This window comes from Staurois parvus, unplaced genomic scaffold (genome assembly GCF_062004578.1).
Source record: "Staurois parvus isolate SC_StPar_1 unplaced genomic scaffold, SC_StPar_1.0 ptg000297l, whole genome shotgun sequence".
Taxonomy (NCBI): domain Eukaryota; kingdom Metazoa; phylum Chordata; class Amphibia; order Anura; family Ranidae; genus Staurois; species Staurois parvus.
Genome location: NW_028318093.1, coordinates 3,864,624 through 3,883,050, shown reverse-complemented (window position 1 = coordinate 3,883,050; position 18,427 = coordinate 3,864,624). Strand labels below are relative to the sequence as shown.

Sequence of the window (18,427 nt, the reverse complement as noted above, 5' to 3'; positions counted from 1 at the left end):
AAGAAAACCTGTTACAGTCTGCAAAAGACTGTGGCGGAAGTTCACCTTCCTGCAGGAAACGACCCTAAACATACATGCAGAACTACAATGGAATGGTTTAAATCAAAGCATATTCATGTGTTAGAATGGCCCAGTCAAAGTCCAGACCTAAATCCAATTGAGAATCTGTGGCAAGACTTGAAAATTGCTGTTAACAGATGCTCTCCATCCAATCTGACAGTTCTATTATTTTGCAAAGAAGAATGGGCAAAAATGTCCCTCTCTAGATGTGCAAAGCTGGTAGAGACATACCCAAAAAGACTTGCAGCTGTAATTGCAGCGAAAGGTGGTTCTACAAAGTATTGATTCAGGGGGGCTGAATACAAATGCACGCCACGCTTTTCAGATATTTATTTGTAAAAAATGTTGAGAAACCAGTTATCCTTTTCCTTACACTTTACAATTTTGTACCACTTTGTGTTGGTCTATCACATAAAACCCCAATAAAATACATTTATGTTTTTGTTTGTAACATGACAAAATGTGGAAAATTTCAAGGGGTATGAATACTATTTCAAGGCACTGTAGGTACCAGCTTCTGTCCTGTTTAAATTTGTACCCTAGATGGCATAGATCCATTGAACTGTCAGAGTTAATATTTTGGCTGCATAATTAGATTATATATTTGTTTTGTGAACTTGCCATTTATGACATATATGAGATTATATTTAATGTCCTTCTAACATTGTGACTATTGCAGGTCCTGCGTCAACTGCAACAGGGACTTGCCAAGTGTTACTCTGTGGCCTTTGAGAAAAGCGGGGCAGTTTCTGATGCTAAAATCACCCCTCATACCCTGAACTTTGTGAAAAAGTTGGTGAGCACATTCGGAGTGGGGCTGGAGAACGTCTCCAATGTGTCCACCATGTTTTCTAGTGCTGCCTCTGAGTCATTGGCCAGGAGGGCCCAAGCTACAGCACAAGACCCAGTCTTCCAGAAGCTAAAGAGCCAGTTCACCACAGGTACTGTCTTTACATTTGTTCTGCTGTCCCACTATATTTAACTGTCTTCTGCTCTCTTTTCCTTTTCTTTTTTTTCTTTTAATACTTCAGATAATAAATGTGATAGATGCTGGCAGCGCCACCTAATTTAAATCTGAGCCTTTCCCATTCAGAGCAAATCCGCAGCAGGATTTTTTTTTTGTACTAGTAATAGCGATTAGCAACTTATAGCGGGACTATGGCGGGCAATTCTGACACTGGGTGGGAACTGACTAACTGCCACTGATATCCCCAGTGCCACTAATACAGGGACCAGTGCTAATAAAAAGCACTTACACTTCTAATGACACTGGGCAGGAAGGGGGTCAACATCTGTGGCGATGAAAAGCTTAACAGTGTGCTGTATGTGTTTTACTTTGGAGACATGCTGTTTTGTATCTCTGCTGTGCAGAGACACAAAGCAGCATGTCCATGCTAACAGGAGAGAGACCTGTGTTTACACACAGGTCTCTCCACTGTCAGCTTTGCTGACGATCACTGTGTGCTGGCCAGGACCCAGTGATTGCCATCCCCAGCTGCCAATAGCTGCACAGGTAAGGCGGCCCAGTCCCACTGCAAGGGAAAACTTTTTTTTTTTTTCCCCACTTGGAGTTGGGCTTTAAAGTGAACCTCAAATAGGGAAAAGAACAGTGAGCGCTAGTCTTGAAAGCGGCTAAGCACTCTAAGCAACCGATATATACTTAAAATAGAATAACATAAAAATAGTGCAGCGCTATTAGTAGTGATAGTAAAACAGATATGAGTCCACTTAAAGTCTTGGTCATAGGAACGTGTCCAGTGACAAGTAAGGATTCAAAGTTGGTGATCCGTGTGGAAAACGGCTGAAAAACGCACTCACCAGAAACAACCAGCAGGAAGTGTTTTGGAGAAGCGTCTCTTCTTCCGGGACATGCTGTAGCTCTGTGTTAGTATAGCCATGGATCTGTGGTCTCATATGTGGTGCAGATAGACTAACCCTGATCTTGGAATCCTACACCTAACTGGGAAGAGGAGGATCTGTTGCTGCATCCATAGAGGAGGGATCCATTTTTCCTGTAACCGGACCAGCTTTATTCCCTTCTGGATTGAGGATCCATGAGCTCTAGATGCACACTGCGTTTATGTCTCTTGTTTCTGGTGAGTGCGTTTTTCACCCGTTTTCCACACGGATCACCATCTTTGAATCCTTACTTGTCACTGGACACGTTCCTATGACCAAGACTTTAAGTGGACTCATATCTGTTTTACTATCACTACTAATAGCGCTGCACTATTTTTATGTTATTTTAAAGTGAACCTGTTGTGTTACTCTGCATGGGAAAAGCAGAGGCTCATTTAAGTCCTTGAAATTAAATTATCAAAATGAACATTGCATTAATGAACTTTGCTAAACACTGTTTTTTCATCTAATGTGGCCAATACCGCAGTTTCAGGAATATTACAGTTTTCGGAGTGTGAAAAGACACTTACTGTTTGTGTCCCATAACTCCAACCATCATTCACATGCTGACATGTTTAGCCAAGCCCCCTCAGTATGTCAACAGTGGCAGCCGGTAGATATATTTTTGTTTAGACCCAAGTTCTGTGACGTGTGTGCCCCTCTATCTTGGTATATGGATCAATGTAAAGGGAACACACTGTTCTGTTGCACCAGCCTGCATTAGGCAGTGCCCATATAAACAGCAGACATTTTGCTAGACCAGCGTTTTTCAACCACTGTGCCGCGGCACACTAGTGTGCCGTGAGATATTGTCTGGTGTGCCGTGGGAAAAATTGCAATTTCATCCGTAACATGTGGCCTCAGCTCACAAATAGACCAATCATTAGAACAGCAATGGGCAAACTATGGCCCGCGGGCCGTATACGGCCCGGCGGACCTTTTAATCCGGCCCGTGGAGCGTGATACTGTCAGGATGATCTGTCCCCCTCGACGTATCTGCGCATGTGCCGGAGATCGCCGATCGGCTGCTAATGCCTGAAACTGGCACATGCGCAGATACGTCGAGGGGGACAGATCCTCATAGGAGACAGATTTTCATACTACACCGGAACGGCGAGAGGAACGCGCGGAGCAAAGGTAAGTGAATTGACACAGGGGGGGCTTGGGGACTTAATATGGGGGATGAATTACTATGGGGGATGAATTACTATATGGGGGATGAATTACTATGGGGGATGAATTACTATATGGGGGATGAATTACTATATGGGGGATGAATTATTATATGGGGGATGAATTACTATATGGGGGATGAATTACTATATGGGGGATAAATTACTATATGGGGGATTAATTAATATGGGGGATGAATTACTATATGGGGGATGAATTACTATGGGGGATGAATTACTATATGGGGGATTAATTACTATGGGGGAATATTACTATACTTACTATGGATGACACATACACATCATTCATCTACTCTTGGTCCGGCCCCCGGGTCCAATATATGAACCCATTGCGGCCCTCAAGTCAAAAAGTTTTTCAATAAATTTTTTTAACATTTTCTAATGGTGGTGTGCCTCGTGATTTTTTTCATGAAAAAAGTGTGCCTTTGCACAAAAAAGGTTGAAAAACACTGTGCTAGACAACTCCAATTTCTGCAGACCTTCATAGCAAATGTGCCTAAGTTGAATGGAATCAAAATGAGACTTTGACACTCCAGGGGCACAGTGAAGCAAATTGGTCTTGTCTATAGCAACCAGTCATTTTCTCCCAGGCATTCTCTTACATGTGTTCCAGTGCCCCACGGCTTGAGAAGGGGTCTTTGTAATAGTTTGGGCTTTTGTGGCCCTTAGTGTATCTTTTCTTTTGATAAATACATCTGCAAGTGTGTTTTATATCAAACTATGTCGCATAGTCAAGGTCAGCACCTCCTCTTAGTATATCTAGTAGTGCGCCAGTCTCTTCTGCTTTGTTGTGACTGTAATTGGGAAATTGGCTGATGGGACTCACATGAAAGTATCTTCCAGCTTTAAATATGACCTATATTTCTCACACCCAATAAGCTCTCTGTGATGCAGTCTGTGTGGCACTGCAGTTGCATGACAGTAGATAATGGAAGACGTGAACCATGTGATTAAATTTAATGGATGAAGGCCAGCAGGCTAAAAGGCAGCAGTGGATTCTTTCAGTCCCGGTGATTGTTTGCACACTATCAGAAATTCAATTGCAGTTAATGCTCTGATATTTTTTTTGTCTTCTTTCTGTTTAATGGCTTTACTTTGCTTAAGGAAAATTCTTTCACAATAGAGAATGACTGGGAGGAAGACTCACTTTATTAACCTTAGAAGATCTTTTTATGTAGTTAAAATCTTTTCTTGGCTCTAGGATGAAAAAGAAAGCTCTGTTTTGACTAGTGGACAAATGGGGGCATATCACATATGAAAGGGGCTGTCATTTCCCAGAAAAACATATTTATTTCTATATTTGTCTATAGCACTGAAAATTTACACATCATTTTACAATTCACATCAGGGTCTGCCCTCGAGCTTACAATCTAAGGTCCCTAACTCACATTCATACATACACATACAAGGATCAATTTAGACAGGAGCCAAGTAAGATACCAGCATGTCTTTGATCTGATGATTTTTCGTTGATGCGAAATAAGGCTTTTCAGTAATCAAATTATCTTTTCAGTGTAGCAGTTACAGCAACTCGCTGTTGTCTTCTAGATATTTGGCAAATCTTTTTCACAAGGGACTCTCATTCTTACAGCTGTCTTAGCAGGTTTTTAATATCTTAAACTGAAACTCCTACTAAACCTTTTAAAGTTTTGGATAGAGTAGGGAAGACTTATAAAGTGTCATTTTTATTGCTGTCTGTGACCCTGCTGGGGAGGTTTTTACTCACTATCTACCCTGAAGATACAATAGGGGGTGATCTGGTATCTCCCCTGAGTTAAATAGGGGTCCCACATTTGACAGTTGGCACTGGTAAAAGTGTCCCCATTGGGAAAATATCACTCTATTACTGTTTTACTGAAAGCTATAAAATGTTAATTTCCCCTTCTGTTTTAGTAACAGCGGGCACTAGGCCAAAATATGGGAGTAAATCTCCCCAACAGTGACATAGATGGTAATTTGAAAAATTTCCCGTCTACCCAAAACTGCTGCCAAAGAATCTTCTACATTCACAAAACATCTGTGTGTGTTGGATGCCCAACTTGGTCCCCAGTTAGAATAATTAGAATACCTGCCCCTGCATCACTAGTGTGGTGATATAGTGGTCAGTGGGAGTAATCTGGCATCTGACACTCCAGATAGTGTAAGATACAAGATATTCTTCAGTGATTCTTACCTCGGCAATAGAGTGAAGATCTGTGGTATAGACTGCTGAACAGATAAGTATTCACATGATTATCACCTGAGACCAGTCACTTGGCTGGGTATATGTAAAGGTTTATAAACAGAGATGAAATAACACTTGGGTGATTGGAGAGGAATGCCTGATGTCCAAAAAAAAGGTCTCACTTGATTAATTTTATAGGAGTTTATTTAAGATAAACGTAAACAAGAAGAGCCAACGCGTTCTTTTAGGGCTAGTATATAGAAAGAAGGATACATGGTAAAAACTCATAGCCAGTCCATAGGATTTGTGCAAAGCAAAAATCTGTGGTGTTAAATATAGTTTCAATATAAAGTGAAATCCTCATTTAGTCTCTAAAATCATATTACAAATGGTATATAACATGAAAACCTACCCACACATTGAATTTTAAATGATACAAGACAAAAACTATAAAAAAAAGCAAAAAACCCCCAAAAACTATATCTTCATGTAAAGAACAAATGAGGAGTCATCAGTAATAAAAAATGTAAAGCAATATATGTGTATACTAAATATTAAGACCTATCCAAACAAGTTAAACATTACAATAAATAATGTAAGTAATGTACATTAATAAATCATTTGCGATATACAGTATGAATATAACGAATTATAAAAAATATTCAAACATTTTCCATATTATCAAATTATATAGACATGAAACATACCTAATAAAACGATAAGAGAAATCTATCAATGTAGTTACTCATCCTTTTTGTTGTGGTAGCCCCTAAGTAAAAGTGGTCAGTACTTATGTCTATAAAAGAGAGATTGTGTGATCAGGGCTAGGAGACTGACCTATAATTCTTGGAGAATGGTTAGACTCTGAGAGGGTTAAAAATATTCTGTAGAAAAAAATTCAGACAGCATACTTAGTTTAAAAGCTTATTGTACCTAGGAATGGACAGATAAATGGTTCCCAAAGGGTTAATAGGTAGGATAGTAGGATATGACAATAAGATGTGGAGTAAATCCTACAAAAGTTGTAACTGTCTATCTTTAGTCCTCTCTTCCCTACATCCATTCAAAGTCCAGAAGTCATAAAGCATGTCTGAGCTTTCAAAAATAAGTGGGTAGAGAGTTGAAGCTACTGAAAGGAGAGCTGGTTGGAGGGAAGGCACACACCCCTCATCACACAGCACACAGGAACAGAGCTGAGACTGTCAATCACAGGCTATGTGATTGAGGTCCTCCCCCCCTTTCACCTTTTTTCTCTTCATGTCAGGAAAACCTTTCAAGAGTGATTCATGCTGAGGGTAGAGGAAGGAAGCAGCAAATAAAATTAAATTTGGTGCTCTTAATTGAGACAAGTACACACTATAGAGGGATGTGCTTTGTTCATATTTTATGTCTGATATTTACAATCGCTTTAACTGTGTTTTTTAAATTATTATTTTTAAAAAAGTGAGAGGTTACGTACTAATCTATGATATGTTGGGTTTTGCCTCTCCACTCCCCTTATGTGGGGATTGTGTCTCCCGGCTCTCCCCCCTGCCTAGGCAAACTCATCTTCTTTGCTGGCCTGTCTTTTTTTTTTTTTCTCTGCTCTTTTTTTCTTTTTCTTTTTTTTGTTTTCCAGTTTTTTCTGTTTGATTCTTTTTTTTTTCTTTCTCTGCCCTTTCAAATGGTTTGTTTATATTAGGCCAATTGTCTATCAGTTATTATTGTCTTCTTACAGGTCTATGATTCTCAAGGACAACATTGCCTCATGAGAGCTTACCACTCTATGTGTTTTTCTTTTTGTTGCTTTCTTGTATGTAACTTTTATATTTTCTGAAAGTGGTTGCAGGCCTTTCGGCCTTCCATAGTATTATCTGGACCCCAGCACGCGGGTCTTGTATGTGTATCTCTGTGGCTGTTGTGTGATGTTTCCCTGTCCTTTATTGATTGTTGTTGCTTTGTATCATACGATTTGTTTTGGTTTGTATGTTTCTTTTAGCATGCTTATTAAAATCTATGGTAAAAGAAGTGAGAGGGAAATTTTAAGTCTTTCTAGTGTAATCTCAGCAGCTCTGAAGAATTCCAGCCAAAACTCTTAAATATTAGTACGAACCATGTACAAATGGCCACTGACCATACAATGTGACCTTTATGCAAACTATATCCTTAGCATTGTTATTGCTAGGAATAATTGAATTACAATGAGCGAAAGGTCTGTGTCACAGTGATTGCAGTGATTTCTTGTTGAATTGGTGAGTAATTGGCTTTTTGCAACACTTGGAGAGAGCTGCAGGATCTTCAGCTTCATTAGCTTTTCCTGTTCTCCAACACAGCGTCTGTTGATCATGACACACCAGCGTCTTGTAGCCAGCTACAGCAGCAGCTCCACAGCCAGATGCAAACTGCCAGAGAGATTTGTAGCTGCTTTAAATCTCTGCTATAGAGTTGCGTGTTTGACATAGCCCTTATGGAAGCCATATGTCATTTGCCACGATTTTATGAATCCAAAGCCTATAAAGATTTATTCTTTTACTGATTGGAAAAAAAAGAATATTCTCAGCTCGCTTATTTAAAATAATTATTTTCTGTCCACAATTTAGACTTTGACTTCAGCGTCCCTGGTTCCATGAAGCTGCACAATCTCATTTCCAAACTGAAAAAGTGGATCAAAATTCTGGAGGCCAAAACGAAGCAACTACCTAAATTCTTCCTGATCGAAGAGAAATGCCGCTTCTTGAGCAATTTCTCTGCTCAGACAGCAGAAGTCGAGATTCCAGGGGAATTCCTAATGCCGAAACCCACACATTATTACATCAAAATTGCCAGGTAAATGAGACGGCGCACTGGACACAAAGGAAATGCAGACAATTGCTTGTATGATACAGATTACACTATTGACGGCACCTTTGAAGCAAGTTTTGTTTGGAACTTGCGTGACCTTGCTGCTGTCAGACCGTGATGAATTGTTTATTAACATTGCCATTTTGGGTACCACTTTTAGCGTTACCTTGCTACCTGATTGTTCTGGAAATGTGTTCTCATTTCTCTCGTTGCCATGACAGTTCTAGGGCATTGTCCTTTCTTGATAGTAAAATGCTGGAATACAAAGAAAAATTGAATGCAGCCGGCTAATGGCTTCCCAAGTGTAGTCCTTGACAGATAACAGCAGGCCAGGTCAGAAAAATATTTTTTAAAGGGACACAGCAGGAAATGAATCTTATTTAAAGACGTACTGAAGGAAGAAATGAATTCTTTTCACATGCAGCAGAGGCTAGGGAATAGATGCCTGAATAGACACGCTTTGTCCTACCTCAGTGCATCATTGTGTTGTTAGAGATGAATAGAGAGAGAGATCTACAAAGTGTTCTGTGGCATCACAAAATGGCTGAATCAGAACATCCTTTCCTTTACTGTACAAAGGTGTTAACAGGTTGAATTTAGGGCTTAATACTTAGATGTCTGTCAGCAATGTCTAATAGATTTTCATTGAAATATGATGGCTTTTATTTTGCAGTTAAAATATTTTTGAGTAAATAGATATTTTAAAAAATAATATATATTCAATCCTAATATAAAAAATAACTTTCATTCTTACAATTATATGTTATGTTTTCTCCTAGTTTTTTGAACATCCTATTTTTGTTACCGAATAATGTTCAAGTACATTGAGGAAGAAAACTTTTGTTAAAATCCAAATGAACTTACTGTTCAAATCTGCTAAATGTATTCCAGGTGCATCAACACAAAAGGTGCACAATGTCTTGCAGTTCATTTTCTGTAGAAAGCAGCCCCAGCCTGTGTTGAAAACCTGCCTTCTGCTAGCATGCTACAGAGAAGGACCTTTGCTCTATGGCCTGTTTCACATGGTCTTCAGCTTGTATAAGAGCAGTGTGAACAGTAAGCATTGACAATGCATTTTCAGAGCTCCAGTTTGTAAATACTGAATACAAATCCTAATGGGAGTGCTGATAGTCACTTAAAATAGGTTGCTAGCAGACTTCAGCACTTTCTGAGGCTCTTTGAAAGTCTGCTAGCAGCTTGCTTACAGTAGAACATTTAAGTAATTAAATTGGTGGAAAGGAAGGAATTTTAATGCAAAAGAGACATGTTTTGTCTCTTCTGCATTAAAACTACTTACCTGTCTGTTCGCCCTTTTACCGTGAACCGTACACGCCCTGCTTTGTGTACAAATTCGACAATGCCGGAAGAATCTGACTGAACTACCAATCATGTGCAGGAGTGATGTCATCCCCACCTGGTCAATGACAGTGGCCGGCAGTCAGGACCGGTAAGCCGCCCGCCCGAAGATGTCAGTGGTCGGGCAGGGAGCTTGAGGACACTGCATCACTAGAGTTGTGGTGAGTATTGTTCCACTTAAAGTGGCACTCAACACAGATCCTATTGAATGGTACTTTAAAAGCTTCAACAAAGCCTGCTGAAAGCACCACAAATGCTTTATCAAAGTTGCTGTCCACACTGCTCTTACACAAACTGAAGCCTATGTGAAACAGGCCATAGTGTGGTTGCAGAGGTCTGACACCTCCTAATGAGTTATATCTATAGCTCTGCAAGCTCATAGTCCTCCTGCTGATTGGATACCTCTAGTTCTCATTCAACAAGTTGCATTCAAACCTCTGCAAAGATACAGATTATAGGGTCCTCCTCAGCAGCATGTTGGCAGGGGACAGGCTTTTCTACACAGGCTGTACATTATTTGTTGAAGCAACCATTGTTCAACACCTTCTGAAAAAACTAATTGCTTGGCTTTTATGCTGACCCATGGGCTTAAATATTTTGGGACATCTGACCAAGAGTAAGTCCAAAGATTAGGAACGATAAGAAAGTTAGAGATAAGTTATAAATTCTTGTCTGTATACCTGTTATGAATCAGTAATGCAAGTACTACAGCTAATGAAGGGTTAGCTTGGCAGCCAGGCAATAAGCTTTGCACAGTAAGAGGTAAAAATTTGCACCCTCTTTTTCTCCCAGGAAAGGTTCATTTGATTGGAAATAAACTCCTCTCTTCTGCTAAGGGCAAATTTCCCCATCCTCCTTAGAACAAATGTAACATATTGAGTTCATACTTTCATCTAATCTGTTTTCATTTGGACTAGCTCACATTTTTCTGGAGTATCCATAATGGCATAGGTGATGCTACATTGTGTCCTCCTCTAGTGCATTTTCCATAGGAATTACCGATTTTTCACATTGCTTGATGAAAATGACAGCTTGACTACAAAACTAACCTTGGTCTGTCACATATGGCCTTGCAAAGTTTGAGGGGAAACTTCCCAATGGGCTTTTGGACAGTAGCAGAAACTTGATAGGAGATAGACCGCTGCCGCTTTCATACATACAGAGTTGTCCTTTTTTCCTAGAAATTTCTAAAAGTTTGCTAGAAATTTTAAGTGCACAGCCAGGATTATAGTTATAATGCATCAACACCTTCAGTCAGAGGGGGAGCAGGCATTTTTGAGAAGTGTGTTGGATGCTGAGGATTCAGCTCCAAGAAATCAGAGACTGACAGGTAAGTATTGAATCTTTTCTTTAAAGGGAGGCACTTTCATGTTTTTATTCTAGCAGCTTTGAGTCAACTGTAAAAGTTCCTAATTAAAGCAGCACTTATGCCCCCCACTATGTTCCTATTTCCTCTAGCCTCCCCACCCCTCTTTCCCTAACCTGTATTGTTGGTTTTTACCTCCACAAGTGAATCCAGCATTGCTGTGATTTCTTTTGGGTGACATAGCCAGGGGTCCCACGCCGCTATTTGTCATCTTTAGCTGGCTATTTCTTCAGGTTCATGCAGCCAGCTCTCGATGGCACGCCAGGCTCACCCTCTGGCTATTCCGTGTCCCTGGTCCTGCAGCCTTCTGGGAGATGTGATATAAGTATTTGAGGAGGCCACAGAACCTGGGACACGTCATTCTAGCCCAGGCCAGATTGGCAGTAGAGGGTGGGCCAATAGAGAAAAAAAAATGATCCCCCCTCAAAAAAACCCCACACATTTGTAATGGTGGGGGAAAGGGGGTGGTGGTGAAAGGAACAAACTCCATTTTTGGAGTTAAGTTCTTCTTTAAGTAGGGTAAGTAATAAAGTGCTGTGCAAACTGGTGGCGCTATATAAGTCCTGTGTAATAACAATAATGTACACATCTCTCTGTATTTAATTCGGTATTTGTTAATAATTATTAATGTAATAGTAACTGAACTATAGAACAGCAAACATGTAAAGGTCTTATAAAAATCCCTTAAAGGGTTAACTCTAATAATTGAAGATGTGTTCACTAAGGCTGACTGGTTTCAGGCAAGTAAAATCAGTAGAATGGAGAACTAAGCCTATTGGTACATGTATCTGGTTATACGTATATCTTCCATTTACTATCACTATTACAGTATTTAATAATAAAAGTAAGTTTTAGCAGCGATATAGACTGCTGGAAAATTTGGAAGATATAAACTTGGACTCTGAACGCTAGCATCTTCCCAGTAATTTTACATTGCTGCCTGCTAGAAAGAATGCATTTACAGCTTGGTAGGACAGCTGTGCTCATCGCACCTTCCCTTTCACACACAATCAGAGGTTCTCATTTTATGGCTTGAAACCTATTATGTTAAGCCTCTACATGCTCTCATACTTTTCAAGCAGCTTGCTCATTCTAGTTGTTTTTAGAGCGTCAAGTGATTTAACCTTTTCCCATCCAGATGTAGCTCAACTACAATTTTAATGATGTTCCAAATACAATTTTAATGATGTTGTGACGCAGTGTGTGTAGTGTTTTCAGTGTCTTCCATTCTATCGTTAGTAGCACTTGCCTATTGCATAAGACAATGCATATCTTGTTTTCGAAGATAGACCAGACATTTTTTTTTTTTTTTTTTAAGTGATGAAATAGAGGAGCAATGCAAATTAATGATCTCTCAATGTAGGTCCTTCTCACCTTGCAATTGTTCGGAGATACCTAAGGGGGTTAATGTGCTCACTATTATTATTATTATTATACAGTATTTATAAAGCGCCAATAGTTCGCTCAGCGCTGTACTCCGAGAATCACTTGCCTCCTCTGGAATCATTTCAGAGGTATCAGAATGAGCTTTGATATACTGTACTACAGTAAACACATCTCTAATAAAAGGAAACCTGTACTGAGGAAATATGGAGCTTGCCATTGCTTTACCTAGTTAGAGTTGTGCTAGCCCAGTAGCTCCAATAGTATCAAATGTCATTTGACAATCACTGACCTGGAACAAGTATGACAGTCAGGCAGGCTAAAGCTGGCTATGGATGGATCGAAATTTGGGTGGTTCAGCAGGGACTGATTGAATTTCGATCTATCTATGGCCGTTCCCATTCGAGAGCAGTCGATCTAATGATCATCTCCTCTCAAATGGGACTTCTGGTACAATTTTATTCACTCAGCAGCTGCAGCGGTGAATTTGATTTCTGAGCCATTTACTACCACCTCCCTGACCTCATTAGTGGTCAGTAAGGTCACTTGTATTATTTATGGACCAACAGGTGTGAAAGATTGGATGGGGCAGGCCAGACATTGATTTTAGGGGTGAAGTATAGATTTGTGTAAATGTATACAGTATGTGAATATATAGAATTTGGTGGTCACAGCCAACATACATACTGTAAAGATACACTTTTTTTTTTATACTAGGTACCAACAATATAATTCTGGCATCATTATAGTTGACAGGCTAAAATTCAAAATTAGGCACTTAATGTAGTTATGGTATAGAAATATCTATAATCTGACTTTTATCTCTGATAGATTTATGCCTAGAGTAGAGATTGTCCAGAAGCACAACACTGCTGCCAGAAGACTGTACATACGTGGGCACAATGGCAAGATCTACCCATACCTGGTCATGAACGACGCCTGTCTGACAGAGTCCCGCAGGGAGGAGCGGGTTTTACAGCTGCTGAGACTTCTGAATCCATGCCTAGAAAAAAGAAAGGAGACCACAAAACGTCATCTTTTCTTCACCGGTAAACAGATTTTCTTGGTCTTCCATATGTTGTCTGGTCACCATTCAGGAGATACTCTAGTTCAGGGGTGTCAGACTCAATTTCATCATGGACCACATCAGCTTTATGGTTGCCCTCAAAGGGTCAGTAGTATCTGCAAGAGTATACCAATGTATCTACTTTTTATCATAAATAAATAATTGCCTCTGTGTTCAATTCGAGTCCCCCTACCCTCCTTTACATCACAGTGCACCCCTTTTACCTTGTGCTGTCAAGAAGCTGGGGGCAGTGCAGGGTCTGGAGGAGGGCCAGAGGGAGGGCCGAGTCAGCTGTCAGAGTCTGCTGAATGCTGACCCATGGGAGGCAGAGACAAGAGGGGGCTGCGGCTGCACCAAGAAGCTCAGGATATGTAGGTGGAGTTCTGTCCACTCTGCTGCCAACTGCTGAGACAAGGTGGGGGCGGAGACGAGGGGCATGCCGCAGCTTCATGGTGAGTGCGGGGGCCACTCGGCACATGGGCCTTGTGTTTGACCCATCAAGCTCTATTCCAGGTCTGACAGTGAAAAATAAATGTGATTGTTTTTTTGCCACTGTAGAGACACTTTTATTTCCTCTAGCTTATTTTAGTTCACCTTATTATGTGTCTTTTTTAATAGATCTCCCCACTCCTGTATCTTTGTTTAATCCAGCCAATTATGCTTTTAGTAATAGCAGATGCTCTTCCAAAAAAGAATACAATCACAAGTGAGATCATCAAATGTAACTAAAAATAGGATGGCATTTTAGAATGTTTTTTTTTTTATAAATACATGTTTAATAAATAATTTCAAGTGCTTAGGCTCCTGTAGGGTTATTTATCCCATTATAAAGCAGAGGCTGCCCACAGAGAAGGTTATTCTCACCCCCTGCTTGCAGTAACTGGGAAGAGAAGGCAAGAGCCGACTGACTAATGAACAGAAAACACGTGATCCCTTTTGTGCTAATGAGCCTGTAATTATCAGGAAGATAGCACATCGCAGACCACTTCATCAAGGCTTTCTCTCTGCTTCCCAAATGTTTCTTAGCTGGAGCCTTTGCTCTAACAGGATAATGAAATTCAATACAGAATTCTGTATTCCAGTTCCTCATTCTTACCCGCCTCACCACGCACTTCAAATGCAGTCTAAGCTTCTCGCTGCCTGACCTGCTCTGGACCCAGGTATCCTTAGGCTTCATGCACATGGGCTTAAAAAAACACTATTGCTCTTGGCTGAAAAAAAACACAACTTTTGAGTATTTTTGTATTGGCGTTGAGGTTTTTTTCTGCCAGCAAAACGTTCTCAAACGCTTCTGCCTTTAAATGCTTAGCTTAAAAAACGCCTCTAGACTCCTTAATGTGCATGGATACATAGGATAACATTAGTTGCTTCTACAGGCAAAACGCTCAACTAACCTAGGAGCAGCATTTTTTTTAAAACCAGTGTGCATGGACCCTCTGTATTCTCTGACATCACGTGTAATTGTTGGTGTAGAGATAATAATGGCCGTCTCTGTCTTTATTTTGGTTGGCCATTTTTCTCTATGGGTAGGTGCAGCACCTACATGATGGTTTCACAGGATGCAAATGTGATGGAGGTTGTAAACACTGCACAGCTGTGAGTGTGCTAAGCCAGTGGTCTCCAAACTGTGGCCCTGGGGCCAAATGCGGCCCTTTGCTTGCCTTTATCTGGCCCTTGGGGACTATTTCTCTCTGGCATGAGACACTATTTTGCCAGCTGACACCAACAGTGCAATGGGGCACCATTTCTCCCACTGACAACAATCATGGGGCACTATTTCTCCCAATGATAACAATGGACCACTATTCCTCTCCCTAATACCAAATGTGGCGATGTTTATGCCCATTGATGCCAGGACAGTATCCACTGCTGCTGCTGGCCACAGTCTGGCTCACCTAGTCTGAAGGACAATAAACTGGCCCTTTGTTTAGGAAGTTTGGAGACCCCTGTGCTAAGCAGTAGGAGGAAGGATCAGTCTACATTCTTAATCTTATTTCAGAATTTGATTGGTGGGATGTCCTTTAGAATCTTCTAAACATTTAAACTTAAAAGTAATTCAGGCCAGGCTATGGACATTCCAGTATTGTGTATTTGTATCAAGCAGATAATTAGCTTTTAAACACAATGTTCAAGTTGTTCTGTCCCTCCCTCTCAGCAGTAACTCTACAGCCTGCCAGCCTTCAAATCTTTTAATGGTAATGTAGAACAGGAGCTCTGGGCAGGGGAGCATAGTGAGCTGAGCTGCTGGGAGGAGGATTCAACCAACTTCAGTGCTTCTGCTGTGAACTTTGAGCATGCATTGCTCCACAGTGCCTTCAGTTCCAAGGGTCAGTGAAGGCTTGTTTTTAAGTTCTCTACTGCTTGTTAATAACTTGAATGTCCATTCCAAATTTAGGGAATTCCTTGGGCCCCCTAGGTCACCAGATCTATTGTTCCTATTGGAAAATTTCCCCTCTTAATGTTTCAATGATGATGGTAAACGGGACAAATAGGGTGAATCTCCCTAACAGGGGCAGAGATAGCAATAAAAACTGGCAAGTATTCTAATCCTTCTCCACTCTATCCAAAGCTTAAAAAAAAGTTTTGCCTTTTAGTTATACTTTGACAAGAGTGCTGACTGTCATTGTAAACTAGCTGTTAGCAGGCTTTCAAGTAGTGCTTCGACTTATCAACACTTTCATCAGGATTTGTGTTCAACATCCCCAAACAGAGGCTGAGGGGAACATTTAAATGTTTACCAAAGCTAACTAAAATGCAACTGTAAGGTAAATGCAAATGTAATTTGCAATTGCTCTGTAAACATTTGATGTATAATCTGCTTGTATGCAAACTGAAGTATGTACAGTATATACATGGTCTAACAGTGATTCTGAACCATTCTTCATCCACGGCACCGTTTAAAAGTATGCAAAATCTGGAGGCACCCCAGTCTAAAATGTAAAAAACGTAAATGTTATCAATGGTAGCCTTCCTCCCTTTATGTCAGAGGACCCCCTTCACATCAGACTCTCCCTATCATAGAGGCATGCCATCACACCAGAGTTCCCCATGCCAGTGTGCTCCCATCACACCAGAAACCCCCATCGCCACAGTGCCCCCTCATCACAGATTCCTCTCATCCACCTCTGATCCAGGGCTAACTGGGTCTCGTACTCACAGTATCCTGGGGGAACACAAATAGCACTCTAGTGTGCCACACGTCGGCAACCTGGTTGAGAAACACTGATCTAACAGGTGAAAGGTGATCCACAATTTCCCAGTTAAGGCACTAGAGGTAGACTGCTGCAATTGTTCACTACGTAAAAAGTCTATTGCATGGTTGTCCCAGAGTTATTTGTTCATAATTTTGGTCATGCCGCCCATGCTGCTCCTTTCCACAGCAAGAACAGAAATGACTGGTGGTGTGAAGAGTATTGGGGTCATTGATCTCTTTTCTTTTCCTGGCCATATGACTGTGTGGACCTAGCGATTGGCTGGTAGATCCCAACACTGTCATAGAGGTAATGTGTTTCTCCAAGATGAGGTTGTAAGGTGAGTATAAGAAGGTCCAGACTTCTACCTCATGTGTTTCACCAGAAATGAAAAGCAGAGTTGAACATGGGTTTGCTGGTGTTTAATGGAGACTATGAGTATTACATTATGTCTTATGTAGCTAAAATATGAAATAGCTGTGAATTCCATGTCAAGTGCTAGGTGCCTTCCTGTGCTAATTTATTGGACGGACAGATATTTACACAGTGGTGTTATGGCTTTCCCTGTCTGCATTACTTTCCTGTTGCATTAATCAATTTCCCTCCCTCTCTTCTCTTTTCCTCACTCCCTCTCCAAACAATAATTTCCAGTCCCCCGTGTTGTGGCCGTCTCACCGCAGATGCGTCTGGTTGAAGACAATCCCTCTTCTCTCTCCTTGGTGGAGATCTATAAGCAGCGCTGTGCCAAGAAAGGCATCGAGCATGACAACCCTATTTCACGTTACTATGACAGATTGGCTACAGTTCAAGCGCGAGGGACTCAAGCCAGTCATCAGGTACGGAATCTTTGATTAATGAATTTGGAAGGTGCACTGTAGAGGCATTCTACACCCTGATGTGGTTTAATCATCCTGCGGTATCCATTTTCATGCAAGTATGTCATTTCAGTGTAAATGAGCTCAGCCTAAGATGATTATAAGCTTAGTCATCTTGAGCAGCTGGACAGGGCTTTTTGACGCGCACATGGTCATCTGCTATATGAAAAGATACATTTTTTTGCTTACATTCATTACATGCTCTTTGCTGCTTCTGTTTCCTGTAAATAGTTCCAGAGATTTTAGTTTGCTGTTCTTAAAGTAAACTTGTTGACCTTTAATTTTTTTTTATAGCCAAAAGTGTTGCCATTAGGGAGATGACAAGGTGCCCAGTATCATTTCTCTGGTCCAGAAAAGCCTCTGTAGTGCCCTTATGAGACTACCTACACTCTGCTGTGAGATCCAAACTGGAGGCATGAACCATGCCTATCTGCAGCATTGGTCCAGTGAAATTCTCATATTGGCCAGCTAGGTATTCTCATTGAACAAGAGACTGGCACGAAAACTCCTGCACACGGCTTTGCACGGCTGTGCATAGCAGTGTGCTTACAGTGCAGCACAAACATGGCCCAGTATGCAAAACAGCACACAGTTAACTCTTTGATCGCCACACATGTTAACCCCTTCCTGCCCAGTGCAATAGTACAGTGTCCGTGCTTTTTATTAGCATTGATCACTGTATTGGTGTCACTGGCGATGTCAGTGACACCAAGGCAGTTACCCGCAGTGTCAGAATGCCCACTGCAGTCCCACTATAAGTCGCTGATCGCCGCCATTACTAGTAAAAATTAAAAAAGAAAAAAAAAAATCCCAGTGTATATATACCGCCATTTGTAAAGGCTATAATTTTCACATAAACCAATTAATTTACACGTAGTGTGATTTTTGGGGGTTTTTTTTGTTTTTTTTTTTAAGCAAAAAGTCAAAAATATTGTGTTTTTTATCAGAATTGTCAGTCTTTTATTTTTTGGGCTATAAAATAAAAAAAAAAAAAAAAAAAACACACAGGCGATAAAATATTATCGAAAGAAAGCTCTATTTTGGGTAAAAAAAG

The 18,427-nt window shown here is 40.6% G+C and overlaps 1 protein-coding gene across 3 annotated transcripts in view; it reads left to right on the top strand.

The window, feature by feature from the left end:
• The window catches only part of TRRAP (transformation/transcription domain associated protein), a 236,450-nt gene that overhangs the window by 203,671 nt on the left and 14,352 nt on the right, over positions 1-18,427 (top strand). For all 3 annotated transcript variants that reach the window (XM_089682734.1, XM_089682733.1, XM_089682735.1), the window contains 4 exons: positions 740-1,001; positions 7,896-8,121; positions 13,073-13,290; positions 17,150-17,334. In XM_089682734.1, the coding sequence (XP_089538860.1) occupies positions 740-1,001; positions 7,896-8,121; positions 13,073-13,290; positions 17,150-17,334 (891 nt within the window). The remainder of the gene's footprint in view (positions 1-739; positions 1,002-7,895; positions 8,122-13,072; positions 13,291-17,149; positions 17,335-18,427) is intronic.